The sequence below is a fragment of the Battus philenor genome, unplaced genomic scaffold (assembly GCF_028537555.1).
Source record: "Battus philenor isolate CCGP_79_NKW_IND1 unplaced genomic scaffold, ilBatPhil1.0.hap1 SCAF_17, whole genome shotgun sequence".
Lineage (NCBI taxonomy): Eukaryota > Metazoa > Arthropoda > Insecta > Lepidoptera > Papilionidae > Battus > Battus philenor.
The window spans coordinates 7,973,679-7,998,275 of record NW_027181679.1 but is presented as its reverse complement, the minus strand read 5'-3'; the positions used below and the strand labels follow the sequence as shown (position 1 = coordinate 7,998,275).

General features: G+C 32.6%; 2 protein-coding genes across 3 annotated transcripts; one reads left to right on the top strand and one right to left on the bottom strand.

The window, feature by feature from the left end:
* The first annotated feature begins 813 nt into the window (after window positions 1-813).
* Window positions 814-9,956, top strand: Gnpnat (glucosamine 6-phosphate N-acetyltransferase). 2 transcript variants are annotated; one of them, XM_068763335.1, is made up of 7 exons: window positions 814-1,116; window positions 1,198-1,417; window positions 5,726-5,853; window positions 6,435-6,496; window positions 6,576-6,716; window positions 7,438-7,494; window positions 9,762-9,956. In XM_068763335.1, the coding sequence occupies exons 1-6, from the start codon at window positions 1,090-1,092 to the stop codon at window positions 7,454-7,456; spliced, it is 597 nt and encodes a 198-aa protein (XP_068619436.1). In that variant the 5' UTR covers window positions 814-1,089; the 3' UTR covers window positions 7,457-7,494; window positions 9,762-9,956. The 2 variants fall into 2 exon arrangements, with proteins under 2 accessions (XP_068619436.1, XP_068619435.1); XM_068763334.1 differs by lacking the exon at window positions 9,762-9,956 and having other exon boundaries at window positions 815-1,116; window positions 7,438-8,250.
* A 2,180-nt stretch (window positions 9,957-12,136) lies between these two features.
* On the bottom strand, window positions 12,137-24,417 carry yata (N-terminal kinase-like protein yata). The gene is made up of 13 exons (XM_068763333.1): window positions 23,847-24,417; window positions 23,352-23,581; window positions 22,415-22,591; window positions 20,378-20,606; window positions 19,877-20,020; window positions 18,920-19,101; window positions 17,752-17,980; window positions 17,080-17,167; window positions 16,669-16,830; window positions 15,697-15,837; window positions 14,484-14,608; window positions 13,714-13,912; window positions 12,137-12,488 (listed from the first exon to the last, which is right to left on the bottom strand). Exons 1-13 carry the CDS (start codon window positions 24,222-24,224, stop codon window positions 12,337-12,339), a joined length of 2,436 nt encoding a protein of 811 aa, XP_068619434.1. The 5' UTR covers window positions 24,225-24,417; the 3' UTR covers window positions 12,137-12,336.
* Window positions 24,418-24,597: the final 180 nt, after the last annotated feature.

Below are 24,597 nucleotides of genomic sequence, written 5' to 3'. Positions count from 1 at the left end.
GTTAATTATAAATATTTTTAATCAACTAAAATTTTCAAAACATCTTTCACAGTCAGTATTGTTTCATTAGAAATAATAGCAACATAATTTTAAAATTATCTAGATGTTATTTCTTAAATTTTGGACCTGCGCGGAATACCTATCAGTTTTTATTTTAAAAATTGACTCGAATAGGTTAACAATAAAGAATTTCTTAATCTCAGTACAAAATTGATACTTACCGAATTAAAAACTTTATTTTAAAAATCCAGATCAACGCCAAAAAAATGTTAAATTAAAAATTATTGTACAGGCTTATAAAGTACATTTTTACCATTAATTGTGTAATTTTTGGACCTATAAAAATACCCATCTGGTGTGGTAAACATGCGTGCCACCACTACTTACGTTAAGCCATTACTTTAAAAATACTTGGAATACGTTTAAATTAAATATACTCACTGAAAAAAAAAAACAATTTTCATAAGCATTTCTTCATTTTAGCGATTCAAGGAAATAAATATTAAATAGCAAGCAAAACGAAGTTACTAACAAAAATACAAAGATATTTGATTAATTGAGAAAAAGTTTAACTTAAGAGTTGGGAATTAATAATAAAAGTTTTGTCTTTTATTATTACATTATTAACACGAGTCCTGAAAAGTTGAGAATTATCCAATAACTTTAAATATTTTAACATGCATATGTACCATAAAATTATTAAATATCCAATTGTTCTAGGTAGAGATGTATGAAAGTATTATGTATATTTAAATTTTAAGTTAAGGTGACATTTATCTGACAAGTAAGTTTCAATGCTGCATACCACAACAGTGTTCGTCAGTTTACTATTACTTTCACTAATCGACTTTGTTGACCAATACACGATATGGAATTATTATTTTGACTTTGTGCGACCAATCAATGGAAACAGTATAAAGACAAATTTTATGTTTGCCACGTATATTTAAAAAGTTACAGGATTCGATCTGAATAGTGCGCGCATTAAGTCTATTTTTATTTCAATTCAGTACTTTCATTTTTAAACTATGGTTTTATTAAAAAATTGTTAATAATTCATTTAATATATTATAAATTAAATTTATCATAATGGGTATGGAGACGCATGTATTTGAGGTATTTTTATTTATTCCAATATTTTAAATATTTTATGTTTAACTATCGATGTACAAAAATGTAAGTCATGGTTTATTTCAGGACCGAAACCTGTCTGAATATCTCTATCACCCAGACATACTTCGCAAATTAGACTTCAGCAAAAGCCCGGCTACGTTTAATCCAAAAATTAGCGCATCGAATCCCGGTGCTGATTGGATGGTAGTCAGACCATTGCAAAGAGCAGATTATGATAAAGGTTTTTTGCAATTACTCAGTCAGCTCACAAGTACAGGAAACATTACAAGAAAACAGTTTGATGGTATGTCTCATATTTTAACTTTTTATTTAAGTATTATGCACAAATTAATTTTATGCATTTCTTGATAAATTGCAACATTTAAATAAGTAAAATAGTATTCTGTTGAATACAAATCAGAAGTGGCTGGGTGGGTAGTACCCATACATATTAAAAATGACACAAATGTAATGGTTGTTAAGGACTTTCTACAAGTAATGTTTTATCTGTTATATCTTAAGTATGCATATTCATTTCTCATAAGTGCCTTTGATATGTTAATTCTGTAACAAGAATCCTTGGAGAAATATGAGTTAGGAAGAAAAAAGAATTAATTTTTGTTTCATTTTTTCTTTTTATTTTTTTAAGTATGTTAAAGTCACAATCTAATAAAAATATTTTTAGTTTATTCATATAATTTCTTAAATATATATTTTCAATAGCACAATGTAAAACAGTTTATTTTTTTTTAATTTTATCAGTTAAAATATTTAATTTTATTCTGTGAAACATTACATTTGTATAAAACAACTTCAATTTTGAGATGGCACATCCTATAAGCCTGGTTTATTTATAAGCTTTATAAATTAGATTATAAACATCCTATAATATACTCCAAATTAATATTCAAGCATCATAAGACTTATCTTAGAATAAGTTAATATTAGAGTACCAGATTTAATTTCATATCACAGAAGATTTTTAAAATATAATAGCTATAACAAACAACAAGACTGATCCCCAAATCTAATAGATTATTTAGATAATTAGAAACTATACTCAATATATTACTTTATTTGAGAAAAAAAATCTATTTACATTTATTTATTTCATGTTTAAATATCTAAATAAACAAGCTATTTTCCATCTGCATTATTGATTTTTTTGCTTGGATATTAGAATTTAGTTTTGTTTAATATTTTTGCAGTTATTTATATTAATTTTTTAATCTTCCAAAAAACCTGTAAACATACACATATTATACATTCTTTATGGGTATTCTTTCCTTCTGCTCAATCAAATAAAACTTCATACAATTCACACACTGTACAAAACCTTTTATTTGATCACAAAACCAGTTTCTGTAATGGAATGTTGGCCTTTACAGCAAAGATATGTGACCTTACACAAGTATGAACATTAAAGTGATTGAGTTTGTTCTTCCTTGTCAGATTGTCTATAAATTCATAGAGCATAGAACCACACATGTTTAATTCTGCTAACATAATCATATAACTAAACGTTTACAAAATTTATATTTCATGGTCACACAGAGATTAAAATGCTAATTAGTATTTAAATTGTACGGACATGGATGTTTTATGTTATATCTATGCATCGGCATATGAATTTTGATAAAAAGTTTTATTACGTTGATTTATTTTTGGTATCAGATCATGAACTTGTCAGCTGATACACAGCCATTGGAAATCTTACATAGATCGCCACTAGGACTGGTCACGAACTTCGCATCCAGCGACTTCCTGGCAACTTTGACTATGTCGTCGGTCCTACCGGTTTGTGTATTGACATTTAAAACATCACCCGGGAAGTGGTTGAGCACTAAAGGCGCACAACCTGCACATCAGTGCTATCCAAAGTGCGACGAGATGTAAATTGGGTGTAAATTGTAATACATTTGTTTATAATATACATAACGAAGGCGCCGTACGTTATTCGAACATTTGTTCCCTGTGTCGTCTAATATACAGTATTTTAATGAGTCGATTAGGTTGATATACCTTAGAGTGCGAGATCCGGGAAACCGTATACAGTATTCTGAACGGAGAGTTGTCTCAGTTGTTTTTATCAGATTATCGGTTTGACGCGATTAATACACGACGCTAAAAGCTTTTTTATGTGCTTACGATAATTAAAAGTGGAGGATTTGGTGACCAAACATAGTTTAGGATTGTTACTTCATGAGTCTTTCAAAGATGTATTTATTGTAGAAGTACGTTATGTTTACAATCTGAATTGAAACACTATTGTGTGATTAAGTAATTCGCTAGGCTGTTCCTTACGAAATGCTTGTATTGTATATGTTTTTGGTTGAAGTTAATGATGTTACTGTCAATTGAGGACATCAATTATGGTGATCGGGGGGGGGGGGGGGGGGAGGAAGAGCATTAATTAACTAAAATACTTGTCTATCTATTCAACCGCGGAAAAAATTTAAAGCAAGAATTTAAAGCTTTCCTCGAAACTTGTCCCTTGCAGTTACGTTCTACAAGACGAGTCACTTGTCAAAAAAGACGGTTGTTCAAAGTTTATCGACTTCGCTCGAAGTGTGTCGCCGGCCCGCGGGTTAATAGCATCGCGATAGGTGTGTAGCTTTCAGTGTGGCACCTACATTTTTTTACGAAGTATTCAAGAGAAAAAGAAATATTGTTCCGGTAACAACTTTATAAAGGTCGTCGCACACAATCTAAGAATATCGTCTTTCGTTTTCCGGGAACATCATTTGCGTAGCGCTACCGCTATGGAAAACTTTAGTGGTGTAATTATTGTCGTACATAATTATTAAAAAATAAGCGATTGTTATATAGAAATGTCCACTGATCAGGCAGTAATGTAATATAGTAATGTATACCATGGCAATATTGTCATGTTTCACAAGTCTAATGTGAAAGTACTATATCAAAGTCGCATAGTGAATCGAGGTCAATGTTGCACTACCTGCTTCTATGTACAAGTTAATTAGACGGTTTTTTTTTCGACATTGGTAAAGGCTGTTTGTCCATTGGCCAACTGCTTTGCCGTATTTGTTTATTACACGTTGTGCTTCTTTCGGTGTTACACAAACTTATTTCGAGAAAGTCATGTTGCATTCAAATCCTCTTATAGCGAACGAATTTCGCCATTAACCTTTGGATGTCTTGGAACCAAGAGGCGTGGTCCTAGAAACCACCACAATTCTGCATCATTTACGCCATAGGTACTCGTAACATTATATGCTCAAATCACTTCAACCACTCCCAACTATATCGCAGCGGAGTCTATCGCGAGTACGGTGAGATGACTTACACTGTTTTTCGCCTCCAGGGGTGGTCGTGACCGCCTACTCCACCTGCTCTTAGCGAAGTTAGTCAAAGTAATCTCTTTTCAGTCATCAGTCAAGTGCAATCTGGTGATATTTATTTTATTATAACTTAAGGACCTTGGTACCCCAAGCTCTGTTCCGACGAATCTTTAAAAGCCTAAGCTAACGATATTAACATCGGCAGAAATAATAATAGCAGTTATATTTACAAATAGAAGATGATTTAGTAACAGTATTTGCTTACAAGGAAGATCAATGAGAGTCGTTTCCTTCACTATTTAATCGGTGTTAGATTTGTTTCGGAAGACGTCGACTTTAAGAGTACGTTGCGGTGTGTGTTTTTGTGACATAATTAAAATTGATCTAGCTTAGATTCAGTACTTTATTTATAGCACACGAAACAAATGCTTATTATGGTTTGAGTAATATAGTGTTACCGAGACCGCTGTACAGTTAGGTAGGCGCGCAATGAGATCGGTGGGAGAATCAGCCGCTCTGTTTTTGACAAGTTAAAGTGGCAGACAACCCAACAACTTTTCGTCTAATATCTCCCTTATGTCTTAAGAAAAAGTGTCTCTTACTCTGAGCCTCATCGACAACCTCACACTCCCTCAACGAGTCATAGAGAGTTGGGATCATTCTACGAGATAAAATCAGTACTAAAGAAATACATAGACGAACTATAGTTGCAGATATAATCCAGTAGTAGGTAGAGATCAGGCAACATGGCGCGCATAATAGATGGCTGAGGGCCCTAAGGTTGCAAAGGACCAGTAAGCGTAGCGTGCTCAGACATTCACCCACAAGGTGGACAGACGATCTTGAAGGTTGGCGGAAGACCCTGGTCGCAGGCGTCTTCCAATCCGGTGTTATTAAAAACTGGAAACTATGATAAATTGTGATAATTCTTAATAAGTTAGTATATTAAATACGAATGTAAAATAGCACAAAAATAATATGTAAACTAAGGTAAAGAATGTGATATAACCCGGAATTGTGATATTTGACTAACGAGGCGATAAATGAAAGGAAATAAGTATGAAAAAGAACGATAGTAAATTGTGGAATGTGAGAAGAGGAAAGACAGATCATACGAAGAATGATAGAAGAGTAAAGAAATAAAAGGAAAGTGAAAAAAATCATTAAAGCATATCAAACCTTGACCTTCAACAAGGTAGGAAGTACGAGAGGTCCCCAATTACAGGGGCCATAAAGAAATCGGTGTTATTAGCTTGCAGTGGAGGAAATCCCGCGGCTGCAGTGATGATGAAACGTTTGTTTATTTGCAGAACGGTTCACGCAGATGAAAATGTCCGGTGGTTACTATGTAACGGTGATCGAGGATAAACGTTCGTCGGAGATCATTGGGGCTGCAACTCTGACTGTGGAACAGAAGTTTATTCATAACTGTTCTTTGGTAAGTTTTGTCAACAGTTTTCTTAATGGTGGGGTATTTGACACAGTAAAAATACTGTATTGGGCGACAATTTGTGAAAACTTTCACATCATGGACAAAGTTGCAGTCGCATTTCATGTTCTTACGCAATAAGAACAAATCAAAAATATGTTACGTCTACAAGGTGATTGGTTATAGATATTTTTATATCAGAAAGGGGTGAATGGACAGCTGATTTTCATTCATTTAATGTATGGTACACCCTATACAAAAATCAATGTTTTCAGAGTTAAAAAATAACGTAATGAATATAAAAAGTGCTTTCAAAATCTTTATTAATACGTGTTAAAATTGGTAATAGTATATTACCTACTGACTTTGTACTGCCAGAAGGCTGTACTGCCTGTAGCATTACAAAGGAAAAAAGTAATATATAATAATGTCACATATTTCACACGGTTATTTTGCAATAGGTGAAAAAGTTAAGTTTTTCGATGAGAAATGAGGTATACATTTACCTTTCAAGTTTTTACACCTTTAATCAATCATCTTGTACATGTAATGTTTGGCTTTATTCCTTAAAAGAATTTAATTTTTTTCAGCGTGGCCGCTTGGAAGATGTCGTAGTTAATGATACTTACCGCGGGAAACAATTAGGAAAGTTGTACGTGTCACATATTACGTAACAATGCTATATATCAAGATTGTTAAAAGTTAAACTTAAAATGATTTCTTAATTACAGAATAGTTGTAACAGTGTCCTTGCTGGCTCAAGAGTTAGGCTGTTACAAAATGTCTTTGGACTGTAAAGATAAGTTGATTAAATTCTATGAATCGCTCGGGTACAAACTCGAGCCTGGTAACTCCAATGCTATGAACATGAGGTTAGTATATCTAATTATTTATTGAAGTGCAAATACTTTAACATTTTTCCAAAAAATTGTCAATGACAATTTTTAGTTTTATTGCGCAGTGAATAAATACAGTACCCGGTGATTGTGATATCATTTTTTAAATATATTTTTTTACACTATAAGCGCAGTAAACACGTTATTTCTGCCGTAACACGTCCACTGTTAGAGATACGTCCGATAGATTTCTAATACAACCGATTGGAGGTGTTGTGCTATAATCTTATTTAAACGAAATAACTCTGTTCTTCCTGATTTGTGGTCTCTTCTCCAGAGCCTTAAGGCGCTAGCGATCCTCGCACTATGTGACCTATTCAATGCCAGTTCAACTTGCTAATCTGCGTGGCTATTTCAATTACGTTCACCTCCTTATTCCCCTTGCTATCACCTCATACATGATTCGATCTCATAGAGAAATGCCGAACATCGTCCTCTCCACGGTGACGGTAAGCTTGCCTTTGAAACCAAGAGTGGAAGACCACGTTTCAGTGCTAAGTCATCAATAGTAAAACACAACGGTCATAGATTGAGGGATATTGGACCAGAATTTCTTTTGTAGTTTCGCGAATACTGCCCAATCGAGTTGGATTTGACGGGTGACCTCTTTTTTCAAGTTGAACTTACAAAGTTTGATATATAGCAATACCAAATTAAATATTTTTGTCAATTATGACTAATGACACTTTTGTTCCAGGTTTGAAGATCCATCCTGACAATTAGCCGCTGGGACGTCCGACCTGCGATCTAAACTGTAAGTTACAACCGGCACCTCAGCAGGGCTCACGACTTGCAGCACGCCTTTTCATTACTAAGACCAAAACATTAACCGTTTGCCTCATTGCAATTAATACTTTCTACGGATTGTATGTAACCTAAACCATTATTAATAAAGCTCGATTTTTGGGCCGTTACATTTATTACAACAAATCAGGTAATCGAGCAAAGCTTAGGCACCCGGGAGGACATTTTCGCTCGAACTGTAAAAGACGACGTATAATATTCACAAGATAAACGAAATTTTAAAAGATATGATCTATGCAGTTTAAAATATAACGGTGTACTTCATTATTTTAACATCGTGAGCTCTGCTTGGTTGTCTCGTAATAACAGTCGCAGGGTCAATTCTTTTATTCATCAATAGGTTAGAGTTCACAAAATAATAACAAATAATTTATGATTTATTATAAATGTTGTTACTTGTGAAAACTGCTATTGATGAGGTATTGAATTGATTTTGGATGTCTTAGCACATAGATATTGCGCTTGCTTCGTTTTGCTTTAGTCGTTTCATGTTATCAAATAAAAATATTAGAAATGTTCCATATTTAAACATGTAAGTTTTAAACATATACTACAAGTAGCGTTATCATTGCCAATTATAGATACATGATTTTAGTTCTTTTTTTCTAGCTTTAACATTTATGTTTTGCTTTGTATTTAGTATCCAATTGTTTTTAATTGTTACTAACCCCATTAGTATTACGCTATTAAATGTTCTTGCTTTAAATGTTTGTTTTATTTCATTGGTATTGTAGTCCTTTTGTAACGTGGTGACCTATATGGTCAAGAAGCATTTAGGTTCTTTATGGGACGAGAGAGGATCTGATATCATAACACGAGTCTATAATATTAAAAAATTTTGCGCATCTGCACTGTAGTGCTACCGAAACCACTGTACCACGCCATTAGTATGGGCGCAACGAGACGGTAGGCCGGGGGGCAGTATCGACCGCAGCGTTCCATCAACGCACGCGGCAGCGGCGCTCGTGACCTTCGCCACCATTTCTCGGCGGTTTTCTGGCGTACAGAACAACTGTTCTGATAGCATTTATACAACAAGATTATAGAAGTGATATTATTGCTTAGTAAAGTTAATTATACTAGTAATACATTGTGTATAGTACCCGGCAGTAAAACCTTCACTACGTATAGTATATATATTATAGTATAGTAAAAAATACATAAAAATATATTATATATTTTTACAAAGACAATTTGGGTCCTATTTATAATTGTAATAAAAAATGATTTGTAAACATTAAAGTTTCCGACGTGCCGTGAGAAGCTGGCAGTATGTTAGGCTTAATATATTTAGATAGAAGCAGATTGTTCATTGCCATTTCAAAATTATGAAATAAAATGACATTTAGTTATATTTTTAAGTAACTGAAGTAGAATGCATAATATCTTTAAATATCACATTTATGATGAAATAATCGTGTAGGCAATCATCATTTGAGACAGAGTGCTTATTGCTAGACATATATTTCAATTAAAAGCTGCCTGCACCCAAAGTAATCCGACTACCTTAACAAGCTTCATATTACGTTCTTGCTGGTTCGTGGTCACTTCGAAACCTTAAGCCTCCAGCGCCAATATTGCCAATAGATGTAGATTTCATAATTTCAAAATAACAACAGCAAATGCAGTAAAATTAACTAAATCATTCAATGTTGTTGCTGTTGATAAATGATAATGGTAACCAAAAATAGCTCTTGTTAAAAATTTAGTAATAATTCTTAACAATCTACAAACCTTTTTTCCGATTTTTACATATCTTTTTTCCATCCCTTGGAATTTGATACTTAAAAACTACAACTTTTGTTTTGGTGAAATAAAACAATTGTTTTTCTTCCCTTTTATTTACAGAAGTGTAAATATTCGCAGACATCGCGTAGAATAAGAATTTCGCTTACAACACATTCAATACAACATCATATTCATGCAATTTTTCTAAAAAATCTGAGTTTCATATTATGTTTTTTGGAATGACAAAATCCGATTTAATTCTATATGTAACTCATATTTTTCAGTCCCATCATTTTCAAGAACATCACACTTATTTTCTTACAAAATCAACTTCCGCGTAATACAGAAGAAAGGCAACCAAAATTAAATTACATATTTTTATTGTTTGTGAAGATATTTGAAGGGAGCGTGTGTATGTGCAGTTTGTATATTAAGTAAATAAAAAGTAATACTTCTTTAAATTCCTCAGATACAGGTATTATTTTTCAGGTACGCCACGGTACGTGATAAGGATGTAAAAGAAAATTAAAAAACCGTGTAACTAAATTGGTGTAATCTATAATTAAGTTTTTATCAATTTTTATGTCGCCGACATGATAAATGAAACGTACTATATATATATTGAACAACGAAATCCGCGATCGTTTTTGATATGTTCCTTAATTTTATGTGTGATGAATAAACGTTATTATTAAAACGAGACATTTTTATTTCTGTCAAAATATTTGAAATAATTATTAGTGATGATAAAATGTGAAAGTCATGTCATCACCCAGAGGCACAGGAAAATATGCAATTAAAATCCTATTTACTTAAAAATCGACACATTCTTCGTTTTTTTTTAAATAAACATCATTATATTTTGTCAAGTATGTCCTATTTGACATTGTATTATAAACAAAATGATAATGTTGGTTAATACATAGTAATATCAAATTTTATGGTGAAAAAAAAATTAGTTTGTATGTTGTATACATAAATATCCTACACGGTTGATTAGTTCTGCGTAATAGAGAAATGCATTGTACAAGCTTTATCAAAATGTAGAAGTTCATTTACAGGTTGCAAGCAACATATAAATATACTTTTACATTGTACACAAGTGTAATACCTGTTTAAAATCAAGTTTAAAAAAGCCTCTTAGTTTTTATAAGAAACTAACATATCTTAATTCAAAAGGGTAAAAAACATCATCACTTGCTGATAGACTGGCATTGTCATTAGGGTATGGTAGGGACATGTTATCTTTTTTCAGGCTTTTTCTAAGCGTTTACGAAAAACTTTTACATATTTTTATATATGTAAATCACAGTGTTTCATGTACAAAATTAATTAAATCACTTGAAATAAAATTAATACTTTAAATGTTATAATTCAATATATAAATTCTCAATTTTATAAAATAATGGTAGAAATGTAGCACGCATGAGGCTGAAGAAAAAATTTATGTAAAGAACATATTTTATAACTACCTTGCCCAGGTTCCAGTCACTTTATATGAACAATTATTGTTATGAGAATAAATGTAAATTGAATTGTAAAATGCAATTTTTATTTATTTATAATAATTCGACAAAGGTGGAAATACCCAACCGCCTGTCCTGTATAGCTTGTCTAATTTTTACTAAAATATTAAATTACTTGATCATAAGCACAATGAGCCTTTTACGTTAAAATATTCTAACCATGTGATTGTTATATACAATCACATAAATGTTGGGATTCATTGGTATATTTATTATTAATTTTTTTTATTCTCGAATATTTATTATCTAAACCAGAGGCTCCCAGATTTTTCTTCTCGTAGACCACTTTCAAAATTAAGCTAATTCCAGTGGACCCCCTGCATTTCTACCAAAACTCGATAAAAATATGAAGATTAAATCTATCTGTGGAAATTCCTTGCGACTGGGTCCAACCATGAATTAACTCTTCTATTATATATAAGTATGGTGCTTTGCAAGTCTTGACATGTTATATATTGTGTTGACATGCAAGTTTTTAGAGTTAGCAATCGCTAATCTTCATATATTATGTCAACATTGACAAATAAAGCTCATATTTTAGTTATTCACTACAGAAAACCAGAAAACTTTCATTGAACCTCATATATTGTAAATATCATTCCTAATAAACGTAATCAGAGTCTAGTTAAATTCCGCTAAATATTGTATATTTAAAAAGGCAAATTATTCAATTAACGAATATATGATAAGAATTCTTGGTAATGATGTCGTTTGATTATTTTATTTTCGTTTAAGCTATATCAGGCGGAAAAAAAAATTAAATCGGCATTGTAAAACTTCTTTAAAAGACGAGATTTTGTGGAACTTCCTGTTTCTCTACAACTATAACACGTTGAAGCAGAGTATAGTCAAAAATATTTTTTTTTACAAAAAGTTCACGTTCCATAAGAGTTCTGTTAAGTTTCAATATTTAATAAAGGAAATTTATCTATATCTCCTTTTTAAATCCTCACTTTTTGTCACGTTAACATGGTCTATGTTAAGTTAGTACCAATAAGTACTCTCGTGAACCCTAGGGGGGTCCACCTGGACCACTTTGGGAACCTTTGATTTAAACTGTGGTAACCGTCGGTAAACTTCTCATGCTTTAAATATAAGGCCACCTCACCTTTGACCGATAGGCAAAGATGAAATCGGGAGCAGACAAAATTAACGTTTAATGTTCAAAGTCAGACAAGCAAAATTTATTCGTAAAAAAGGAAGTTATGTACATTTATTTAATAAGTCGATATTATTTCAAAAAAATGACTATCCGTAGTTTTTTTAAATGTTGGACTGAGATTTATTACTTAAAGGGCAGGTCTCGAGTAGTTTTATATATAAAGATGAAAAAGGAAATTTATTGTATAGATAAATTATTTTAATGGAATTCTTAGCTCTCAAACATCACGTTCATAATTGTAATATATTATTTATATTATCGTAAAGCCGCTCCCGTACGCTTCGTTACGTCGATGATTACATTAAATTATAACTAATTTATTGTAAAAAAAAAATAAGACTGCAGTCAATTATTCAAAGCGATCTTCACTAGTTGGTCACTGGAAAGGCGGAGGGGAAGTGATTTTAGTGCCAAGCTTCATCGGGCCCTGACCGCGCGCGCTGCGTCGAGCTTCCATTTCTCTTTGTCTTTGAAGTTTTCTTTCTTCGCGTTTTCTTCTCATCTCGTCCATCTTCGACGCGTTGTTTTCTGCGGGAAAATATTTATCTCAGTCTTTGCTTACATAAATTTAATTCATAGACTTACGACAAGGTATTATTTATTTATTTGGCCTACATTGCTATATACTATTTTTTCATTTGTGGAGAGTGTTATGTTGATTTTGTTTTTTTACTTCCCAATTGCTTCCATCTGCTGCTGTCCCGACCCGAATCTGCATCTCTTCTTTGCGTCTGAATGGTCTGCTTCTTATCCATATAATGTTGGCATTAGGTGTACATACAGTCATGGACAGTGTCGAATTATCATTTAAATATCTCAATACATGACCGGTTGGTACCCATTTTAGGTTTTAAATCTTAATGCTATGATCATTCTTAAATCTTGTGACTTTTCTAAAGTTCTGTGGTCTTTTCTAATATAATTTTGAGAAACCAAGCATGCTTTCTTCCAATTTGTAACCAGAACACTACACATAAAATACTTATTTCATATAATGTGTATTACATTCCATCAGTTTTCCTTTTTGTATTGACTGTTCATAGGAGTTTGGCAGTCTATTTATAAGTATAAATATTTCTTTTATTGTTTCTTATTTACATTAAAGATCGTGACCTTGTATTTACTCATATCTATACTATTCATTATTTCATAAACTAACCCTCAGTGTATAGAAAAAGATCAACCAATGTGTGTTACCAGTGATGAGTTATGGCGTAGAAAAGTAGTCTCTCACTTGTCGTCTCATTGTCAATGATTTCATAATCAACATTTTAGCCGCAGAAAGTCCACGATCAATATAGGCCTCCGCATTAGATTTCCAATAAGACCGATAAGAGATGTCTACCCAGCTCCTTCCGACGACTTTAACAAGGTCGTTTGTCCACGTTGTGAGTGGATGTCCTACTTAATTGATTGTTAATTGATTCCACGTGTATAATAATTTGACTTAAATGTGGACAAATGTTCTGTAGTCTTAATTTTTAAATCATATCTTTCTAAACACTTTCAATGTTGTTGTTTTCTTTTAAACGAAATGGTATAGTTAGGTAATATTTCATTAATATATGTTAAAATAACACTGTATGTATAAATGATAAATGGATACAGTAATCTTCCATATAACACTGTGCATTAATTCCGCGTTGTATGAAAACCCGTCGTTCCAGTGTTCTTGCATAACGCGCTCCTATAATAACGCGTTACGTACAAATTATTTGTGTTTAGAGTTTCTCAAATAATAAAGAGACATTACCGTCGGCATTCTCCTCGATAGGTTCGAACTCGCTGTCTTCCCATCCGCCGAGGGAGTCGTTACTATTCTGGTGCGCCGTGGCCCGAGCGGCTCCACGCACGTACGTCGCGTTTGCATTGTTTGCCGCCATCATCACCGCCTCCGACCAGGTGGCGTTGTTCCACGTCTCTGAAGGGCTTGCTAGCTCTGCTTCTGCACTCTGAATATTATGAATAAATAATTAAAGGGCTGTTCATGAAATACATTCTGAATAGTGGAATCAATGTGACTAGAGGTGATGGAGGGAAATGGGGGTCTAAGAAATAAGTAACCAATTAAATTGATTCTTATTTACCGTCGTGTTTGAAAGTGTAAAAGACATAATTTGAGATTGGACTGTAAAATATGATAATACTTACTAGAGCATTAGTGGTCGTTCATAAAATACAGTTGAAATCACTTAATATGACAAGAGATAAAATTGAAGAATCAAGGTCTAAGTAAATGTAACGATCAGGACTATAGATACCTCAATGGTGATTATTAAAATCTGTAATATTTAAGAAACCCTTGGAAGACAAAGAAAATATTAATTTGGTTCTAATTTCCACTCTTTATTAATTAACTTAAATTTCATTGTTATTAATAAATCAAAAATTTTAAAAAATAAGCGGGTTAAAAAAAACTAAAATTTTAGGTTAGGTATTTTATGAATGGTTTGCTAGATAGGATTTTGCAAATGAAACTTAACATCGTCTGATAGCACAAAATAAGACGTCTAATGGCGTTACCGGTTGTTCCTGCAGCGTGCCCCACTCTCCGTCCCAGTCGTCTTCGCAGAGAGCGGCTAGGGCAGGCGTGGCCTGCGCACTGCCGCTGCTCGGCGGCGACTTCACACTAGCACCTGTTCCCGTACCTGTACACACCATTACTTATATTGTTACATATATCAATATTCTTAAATAAAAATTAATCGCCTCATAATGCAATGCGCAAAACTCAAGAACAACTTCACCAAGGGTCCTAATGCCTCAGGGTAACTCTATTCCGGCCATGCTGATTGGTGCTACTAAATATATACCACAAATGAACACTGTAGCACGATAAGATATCAATCTTATACTCGGATAGGTTTATGTTAACTTACTAGATTTAATTTCTTCCATATCACAGATGATTAGTATATAAATAAAAGCAAAACTATCTAATTCTGTTAGTTTTTATAAATTATGATTTTCATGTTTTCTCTAAAAATAAAAATGTCAATTTCAGTATGCAAAAAATAATGAAACTATGTTTAGTGTCACTTTAAGAATTTAATGCACTAATATTAAGAGACTGTACTTTTACTTAAAAAGTTAGATGAAGTGTGTACTATTGTAACTGCCTCACACTCAAAACTTCGTATTTTATCATCCAATCCTTTTTTTTTGTATTTACCCGCGATTGCTGACCGATGTCACAATACAAGTAAAAAATAATCACAATAAAAAGAAACAAAAATAATAATCTTGTTAACAGATGATGGACTTCGCATAACCTTGTGGGTCCTATGTTTTGCTTGCTGAATTGTGGTCAGAGGCCACTCCAGAGCCTTAAGTCTCTAGCGGCTATTTATTCTACTTAGCCTGTGGGCTATTTCGATACTTTCTTTCATCCATGTATCCTCTTATGTCTGATTCGACTAAATACTATTACTAAATATTCCATTCCGAGCATAGTCATAGCCCCTTGTGTAATGGCGAGCCTGCTAATGACACCCTATGTTATTGTTAGTTTTATTTTATGAAGGCTAATAGATATAATAAAACTTATATCTGTCGTCAAAATAAATCAAGATTAAAAGTTTAATTGTAACATGAATGTTGTGCATTTTTCAAGACACACACTTAAAAGAATAACTAGTTAGTTTTCTACTGTCAGAATTTTTTATTATAATATTATTCCAGGCTTATGATCCACTGTCAATAAAAATAATTAGAATAATGATAAACAGACACGCACCTGCGCTTGAATCGATCTCGCCCCACGCCGTCATGTCCCAGTGCTCAGGATCATAATCTGATGCCGACTCGCTATGCTCTAATGAAGTCATAGAAGTCACTGACGATGTGGTCGTCGACATACTGCTAGATGATGGTTGCTCTGAAAGAATATTAAAATTATTGAACAGATGCTAGTTTTTGTAGCTTATAACTAATAAACGCACCAGAGTTTGCTTTGAGGCTTTGGAGTGAGACCACGAATGAGCAAGCGTACCTTAGGATGTGCACCCATAAGGTGGATAAGCAACCTTGTCAATGTCATCAGAAAATACTGAATGCAGTCCCTTCTATCCACTCCTATTTGGAATGTATGGGGAAGGTCTAGCTGGGTCTGTCAGGGTTTCAAGCGATTACAATCCACCGTGTGATACGTAGCTGCTGGCAGCCTTATATGTTTATATTATATATTTTCGTTATGATTTTGTTTCTAAACATATGGTATCATCGTAAAAAGTATATCTCGAAAAGTATACAAAGGTCAGTTCGACAGTAGCAATATTAAAGTATTGGTGAGACTTTAAAAAATGTTCTAAAAATCGTTTGTTAGTTCTGATTCACCTTTTTTATATATTTGGTCAGCTAATAGTTGTATAGTAAATTTCAAATTACGATGAAATCACTCACACTTGCGTTCGCGTTTTTAATATTAGGGACCTTTGAAGATTTTGTTTTTTCTTTTTATGTATTAAATTATTACAATTAAACCTATATATTTTTCATATGATAAATATAAGACTTTAACATGAAAAAAAAATTATAAAAGTGATAGTTCACTTTTTTACGTCACTTTTGTTTAAAGTGTAACTATCGAGTTTCTTGACAAGGTTATTTTGACACAGACTAAAAAACTAAAAATGTATTGTTGTATTGAGAAATGCAAAGCGTTAATTTGGTGTTTTCTATTAAATAAATAGATAAAAGTTGGATGTACCTAGTGAGCCGGGCTTGGAGAGAGCAGACTTGACTGAATGCTGTACTCGCGCGGTGTCGGAGTGAGATCGGTAGAACTTGGCCGTGACTGCGGTCACCGCCCAGCCTGCCCACGTGGCCGCCGCGTTGCTCAGTGACGGTGTCGCAGTATGCACATCTGCTTCTATATGTAATGTAATAATATTGTAATCCACGTTGTAATTTCAAATACTGAGGAAGAAACAATCGTAATATTTTTTCAAAAATTTGATGAAGGCTTGATCAGTTTCCTGATTTTTTTGCCTTGCGAAAGCAGTATTTCTACTAAATTTTAATTCTTTAAGCCTTCTAGTTGCAGAAATATCATGATGAGTTAGTACAAAGAAAGAAAATTCTTATATATATTATAGATTATAAATAAAAATAGAATTACCCATTCCTTCCTTCAAGCTTGGATCGTCTGACACTTTCTCTAATTTACCAAGAAAACCTTTTATTGTTCTGAAGGCTGCATCGCGGACCTGAAATATACATATAAAACATAGCATTAGTATAATTCTATCTAAACCACAGTACCTTGCCTGAGATATGTGCGCGGCGAGACTGGAGTATTATCGTCTATCAGTTCTGTCAGTCAGCTGTTAATTATTTTTCCACAGCCCCCACCTCCCCGCGCGCTCCAAAGGGGCAGTACAGTGTTTTCCATAGTAATAGAATTTTTTTTTAGCGTTTCGTTTAAATTTTGAATAAACTAAAACGCTTTATTTACCTTCGTTAATGTTATTTTTTAATTATTTAAAAATGACATGCTTGAGGTTTGAGAAATGTCAGATAAAAATAGATGCATTTTCGAATCAATGGATTATTTATGGTGGAATTAAATAAATAAGTGGGGAGGCCCAGTGTAAGACATCCAGGCAGAAGGTTGACAGACGACCTTGTTAAGGTCGTCCTAAAACGCAGGATGCAGGTTGCATCATACAGGTTCTGCTAAAAATTTATGAAGAAGGCCAATATCCAGCAGTAAACGTCTTACGTCTGAAAAAACGATGATGATGACGATAATATTCTCTATCTTTCTGTACATGTATTGTAAGTTAAATACCTGTTTTTCAGGGTCGTTGGTAAGTGGACAAAGAGCCGGTAAGACTCTGTTGGCGACTTCTGCCAAGAGGAAGTACTGTTGTGTTGCAGCCAGAGCCAGTACTCCGGCCTGCCTCGCTGGTGGGAACGCGTCGCGAGTAGCACGCACAAAGGCAGACACCAATACCTTCTGACGGATCTGGGGATGTAAGTGTGCCGCTATCTTGCCCAGACACACTGTTGTATTCGTCCTGAAAGTTTTATATTTTCTATTTATTCTAAATTCATAAGTTTAAGTCTAAAAGCTGTCCTCTAACTGCTACCTATTGCTTTTTGTAGATGTAATTTCATAAAATCTATTAATACAAAAAACATACATTGGCCAAGATTTATTCCTTTAAGAGCTATAATTAATAAACAACTCCACAATCCCCTTGTGGGCAAAATTTCATAAAATGCGTTTTAAACTGATGATGGAACATTCTCATTAATTTTCAACTCTCTGGGCCTAATGGTTTAAGAGATATCGTTATGTTTAAGTACATAGCAGGTAATCTATTGTATATAAAACAATCTTTTTTTTCATGACACAAAAAATTATGTGAATATCACATCACGGTCATTGTTTTACCCCATTGATGCTCGTAAGGTACGAGCCAACCCCAAAGATACCTATAGGGGGTATATACCGTAATCGCACGACTTGGTAGGTGGGATGGCATTCGCAATATGATATCATGGTATGCAGAAGAAGCTGCGATATTCAAAAAAATGTAACTGTTTTTTATATGAAATTAATAATCAAAATATTACCATAATAATAATCTTTAGTACAGTGGCTTATATGCGCGATCACTAAGTAAGCTTTTTTGTTATTTTTCTTAAATCAGGTCCACTCTTAACTATTACAATATTATATTTTTTCATTATTTACTGCCAATCAGTATGTGATGAATTGTTCTTTTTTTAATTAAGGTTATTTATGTAAACGTTTAAAAACGTATACAAAGATATTACATGCCTTATCCTAATATAAAATATGTTATATAATTAAATATTTGGCACATCATACTAGTTTTATTTCAGGATGCATTGTGAATCTTAGGCTTTTCTAACATTTTTAAAAATTTGATAAATGAACGATGCTAAGTATAGATACACAAATATTATATACAATTAAAAGATATTACCTTATTCCTCCTTGATCATCTTTCGATTGTAATCTAGCAAAATGCTTCAGTACTTCTACATTTAGATTGTTGTAGTTAAGCTTTGATGCTAGATGGACAATAGATTTTACAGTCTGCTCCCTTATGATGGCATTTGTGTCCAAAAAGCCGTGCACCACTTGAGGAAATATTTGATCATTAACCTGGATGTCGAAACGTAAGTTAAGAGCTATGACTTAATAAAAACTTTGCAGACAAACTATCTTAAAGCGGGCTTTAAGAAATAGTAATATTTAAAAATATTAAGAGGGGCACAGTTTTAAAATGGCGCATATTAATGTTCTCGTCAGAAATGCTACACGTCATTTGACTTCAATTATACAGGGTGATTGGTGTAAAAGCTTTAGAGTAGTGAATGTGTACGATTAATATATGGTATACACTATCCAAAAATCAATAGTTTCAGAAATAATAAAAATTATCATGAAAATCAAGTAAAACAAGTGTTTTCAAAATTCAGATTACTACATATTGTAATTAATTGTTGTTAACTATCTGTTCCAGCAGACTGTACTACCAGAATTCAAGGACAAGACCAATAGGTCTGTAGCATTCCAAGGGAAATAAAATAATGTCTTATAGTGGTGATTGGAAATATGTTTAATAGAAACCAGTTACACATTCCCCTATTCAAACTTTCATACTTATAACCAATCATCCTGTACATTATAGTAATACTTAAAAACCAATACTAAACGAATAATATAGTTAATAGAATAAAATAATTAGAGAAATAAATTAATATATAAATGATTTATTAATATATATAATAATTTATTTTGGACTTTTCAACAAAAGTTTAATTGTTAATGTGATGGTAGCCTTTCAAGTATTACCATTCTCCAAGTGCTCTGAGAATTATATTATTTAGCTATTCAAAATAAGTTACGAAATATTATTATCTTCAACCCTACTCACAGTAGTATTCTGAAGATGCATTATGAATTGGTCCAATTGCTGCAGCAAACGTGACCGCGTCGTACGGTCGTTCGAGGCAAATAATTTGACGACACACGGCACAATTTGCTTTTGATAATCTGCTTCGTCTAATAGTTTTCCTAGCTGAAAATTTTATTAACATGCTTATAAAAATTAACAAAATCTGAATGTAATTAGAAAAATGAATTTAATTTTTTTTTATTTCTAAACCCTTTTTTATATTTTTTTACACAACTTAGGTACAAGCGACTTTATACCATAATACCTAAACATTTGCAAGCGGTAACAATAGATATCTTAAGGCCCAAGTGGCAGCATCTATTCTGCATACCATGGCTTGCCCATTGCAATTTGAGTCAGTCAGTTTATTCCCAGGCAATACTAATGATAATTAGTAATTATTGCTTTCTGAAATGTATTATAAGGCTGCTAAGATCCAAATGGAAGCCCCTACAACTGAGTTAGAATTAAAATAAAAACCTTGAACATTGGTGCCAAAACAGCAGAGCCTGCATCACCATAATGGAAAGCAGTCAGCAATTGTGGTAGAATCTTATGGATGCACACAGCTTCAGGAAAGTTGTCCAGATACGAACTGAGAGTTAAAAAAAACTTTCCTTTCTCCACTTTATCTTTTATTTGAATTTCTTCTAGGAACAGCATTGTGTCTATTAAGTCGTTTTTAAAGTATCCACCAAGTTTTCGGCATCTGAAAATGTTTATATAATAATATTATAATAATTCTTAATTGTAGCAGTCATGGCCAGTGCAGGATGTGCTAGAAAGACAAAGAACCTGCTGCAGTGTAATGGTACACTTGTGCAAATGTACTACACATTTGCACAAGTGTACCATTCTACAGGGCGGGCCACCATAAACTTTGTCAGGGTGCCTAGCCGAGATCATAGGCGACATTAAGTCTGTTGGGATTCCCCAAAGGGTTGGATTGACTAGATGAAAGCTAATCTGTGGCAAAATGAAGGCAATGATGCTTAGTTGCAGAAACCAGAACATTGTTATGTATATACCTAAGTGATTAATATAATACATTATTTATCCTATGTAGTAAAATTACATAATATTAATATTAATACTGCATAATCTACTACTGCAATGATACATTGGATTGAAATAACTATTACTGTGAAGAGAATAATTATCACATTTAAATTTGTTAATGCATTTTGTTTGGTTACTATAAATGTGTTTGGTTAATATATTGGTATTGGAGACAATCTTCCTCAATGATAGCTTGCTACCATCAGTTAACATGGTAACTATGGTACTGTTTACTCGTGAGTTTCAGCTACTGCATTGTTAGGTCATATAGATCCTAAAAGAACTTTTTACTTACGACGTGAGGTCATATTTGCCTACAGTCAATGTTGACTTAAAATAACTGTCAATAAATAACACATTAAAATATCATTGCTTTTAAATTGGAAAAACAGCATAGGTATAAAAATAATAAATTTGTGAGAACAACAAGAACAACTGTGGCAATGAGGAAGAGAATGCTAATTATCTCTATGCACAGGATGCAAGATATGCCATAGGTCAATATGACTGTGTGAAACGGTAACAGAGATAATAGCATTACCATCAATAGATATAATATCCCTTATTGAAAGACATATGGATAGAGATTCTGCTTGTAAATAGTAGTTTGCCTAAATTATGCTGTTCCAGTAGGTAACGTACCAATGCATGTAAAGGGCTATAGAATATATATACATACTTTGGAAGCTTATGTTTAGATAAGATTACTAAATAACTAAAATAGCAAGCTCCATAAATTTTACTTTTATTTCATTCTGGGTATATTTATTCGTTTTTGTGGCCTTGCAATATTCCCAGTGCTGGTCTTTTCTAGTCTTTGTGGTTTGATTTCTGCAACCAAGCGGTTCCACTACTGGTAGAAAAGCTTACTTTTCGAGAGAGAATATCAGCTCCAATCTACCACAAGTGGACAAATAGTTTAATGTTCCTCAAAAGTTGAAGAATGATAATTGAGGACAAAATAAATAGGAATAAATGTGAAAATAGAACAGGTTGGGTAAGAAATTAAAGGAGTAGGGGGAAAAGTAAAACACTATGTGAAATAAATATTGATAAAATAAATAAAATGGAAAGGTATGTAAATAAGCGAAAATTGCTTAATTGTGATAAAATTAAGTAAATATATTAATTAAGAATATTACATATTACAAATAAGGTTGTAATGCCCTGTCCCATAAATATGAAGAATTTTCCATAGAAAGAAATTAAGGTCAATATGTCACAATCCAAATGATAGATTTTTGGCCATTGGTATTGCAAGTTTTTTCATAAAGTTTCCATTATTAGTTTTATATCACTTACACAAATTGTACACTGTCAAATGAACCTATTACCTATAATTGCAAAACAGTCCATAACTACTAGGCTTCTTTTACACACAATTAATTTAATTTCTACATTATATATTTGACCAGTAAATTCATTTAAGAGTAATAAAATCATATCAATATAATGTACCTTGTTATGATATCAGCAGGATTTGGTCTGGATGCAGGGTTTGCACTGACCAATTCACAGTACAAGGTGCACAGCTGTTTTGGTATGTGATCAACAGTTTTAAGAGAGGGCTGATTTTTTAATGGTCCATTGAATGCCTCCCATATAAGGCACCCCAGTCCCCACATATCTGATGAACTGGAAATAGCAATAAAAATGTTATAGTATTATTTAAAAAAAAAACAATGAAATATATACTTGTTTGTTATTTATAATACTACTTAGTGAACCGGAAGATGGGTAAAAACAAATTTTAGTTTGTTTTGAACTTTTCCCACTATCAGGATAAAGTCTCTTCATAGAAATGTGGTAATGGGTCTAATTCAAAATATAAACTCAATATGGATCAGTGATTAAAAAATATTGTAATCTCTAGATCCTATTATTGTATATCTATAAGTGCATGGCTTTGTATGATTTGTTCTTAATAACTGATTGTAAATATTTTTATTTTATTTAATAGTTAGTATTTGGTTGTTACATAACATATGTGCACCATATTGATTCAAAAAATTATCTATTCAATTTTTGAAAGCATTAAATTTATGTACTATAGATTGAAGAAATTTGTTCCAATTGATAAAAACACCATTGTTCCTTTACAAGACTCTCCGGACAGTTTTAGGTAGAGTAGTTGCAAATAGGTATTCACAATTCTTTTAAGAATATCCTAAAAACCTGGTAAAATATAATAGCCCCAAATAAATTTAAAGGTTCAATCTAATTGCTTCAGATTCTTTACTTTTAAATGTTTTAAAATCTTGGAAAATTAGCATTCACTGTAAGACCTATTGCATACATATTTGCTAACTAATTTTGCAGCTCTCTATTGACTATATTTAAAGTAAAGAAAAAAGTAGTGTACAAAAAAATTAAGTGGACTGAATAATATATTTACCATTTGGTGACAGCTTTCAATTTAGCAGCATCATTTTTCTCAGGTGGGTCATAAATTTCAAGAGCAGGTAAAATTTTAATAGGTATTGGACTAGAAGTATCCTGGCCTTGTGCCGTGAGGAATTCAAACCCGCCAAGTTTCCATTCTCCAGCAGAAGTGACAAACACTGAGTAAAGACAAACATTGTTGTGTCTTGTATTGCCATCATTGTTAAAAAATGATAAGGCTCTCTGAAAATAAGCCACAGTAGTTCAGTAAACAGTTTTTTAGAGCAGTTTCAAATAATATAAGAAGTGCCTCAAGATAATCAAACAGGTGCAAGGTATATTGTTTATATTATAGTTAAAGGTTAATAATTTTACAAGAAACAAGGGAATTAACATAATTTCTCCTTGAAAAAGAACATGTAACTATTACAGAAACAATATTTGTTTACATAATAAATGGGACTTTCAGATTAAAAAAATTAAATTAAATTTTTGAAAATATACATACAGTTATTTGAAAAATACCCCAAGCAAGAAACAATTCTTTTTGTTGGCCCTCAAGTTTCATATCTTCCAAATGTGTGACTAATGGTTCAACATATTCTGTAGCTACATATAAAAATTTTTCTGTTTCACAACTATCTAAATAATGTAATAAGCTAGGGTGTCTCATAGTTTTAAGCTTTTTGAGCGAAGCTTTTGCTATATCGAAAAGAGTCTCTGAATTTTTCTGGACATCAAACAAGAAAATGGACACCTCATCTTGTGTTCCTCTCTTTTTTCCTTTGTGTAAAGACCATACAGATCTATCTTCCAAACCTTGAACAGGATCTCCCACTTCATAGGGGAAATCCTTCGTGGGGTCCCGTGAGAAAAACGACCACATATTGTAACGATGTCAATAAATAATCATTTACAAGTTGTGAAACATTTCATACACATTTTAAACAACATTTCACGTATAAAAATGCAAATATATTCATGGTTGAGAAGATATGTATTACTTTAATAAGACTACGATAAAACTGTATTTAAAATGCGACAATTTATCATAATTTAATAAAATTATAATCGGTAAGTATACTACAAAAGAGACAAGATGACAAGTTGGCACAGATGTTTGCACAAGATAGTTGTCAATCCTAGATAATTATAATTATTTTTTCGGCAATATTATTTTAAGAAAGCCAATTTTAGCGAAAAGCCTCAAATTTATGAATTAAAGAGAAGAATGTAATTTATATTTTTAAAATAAACAG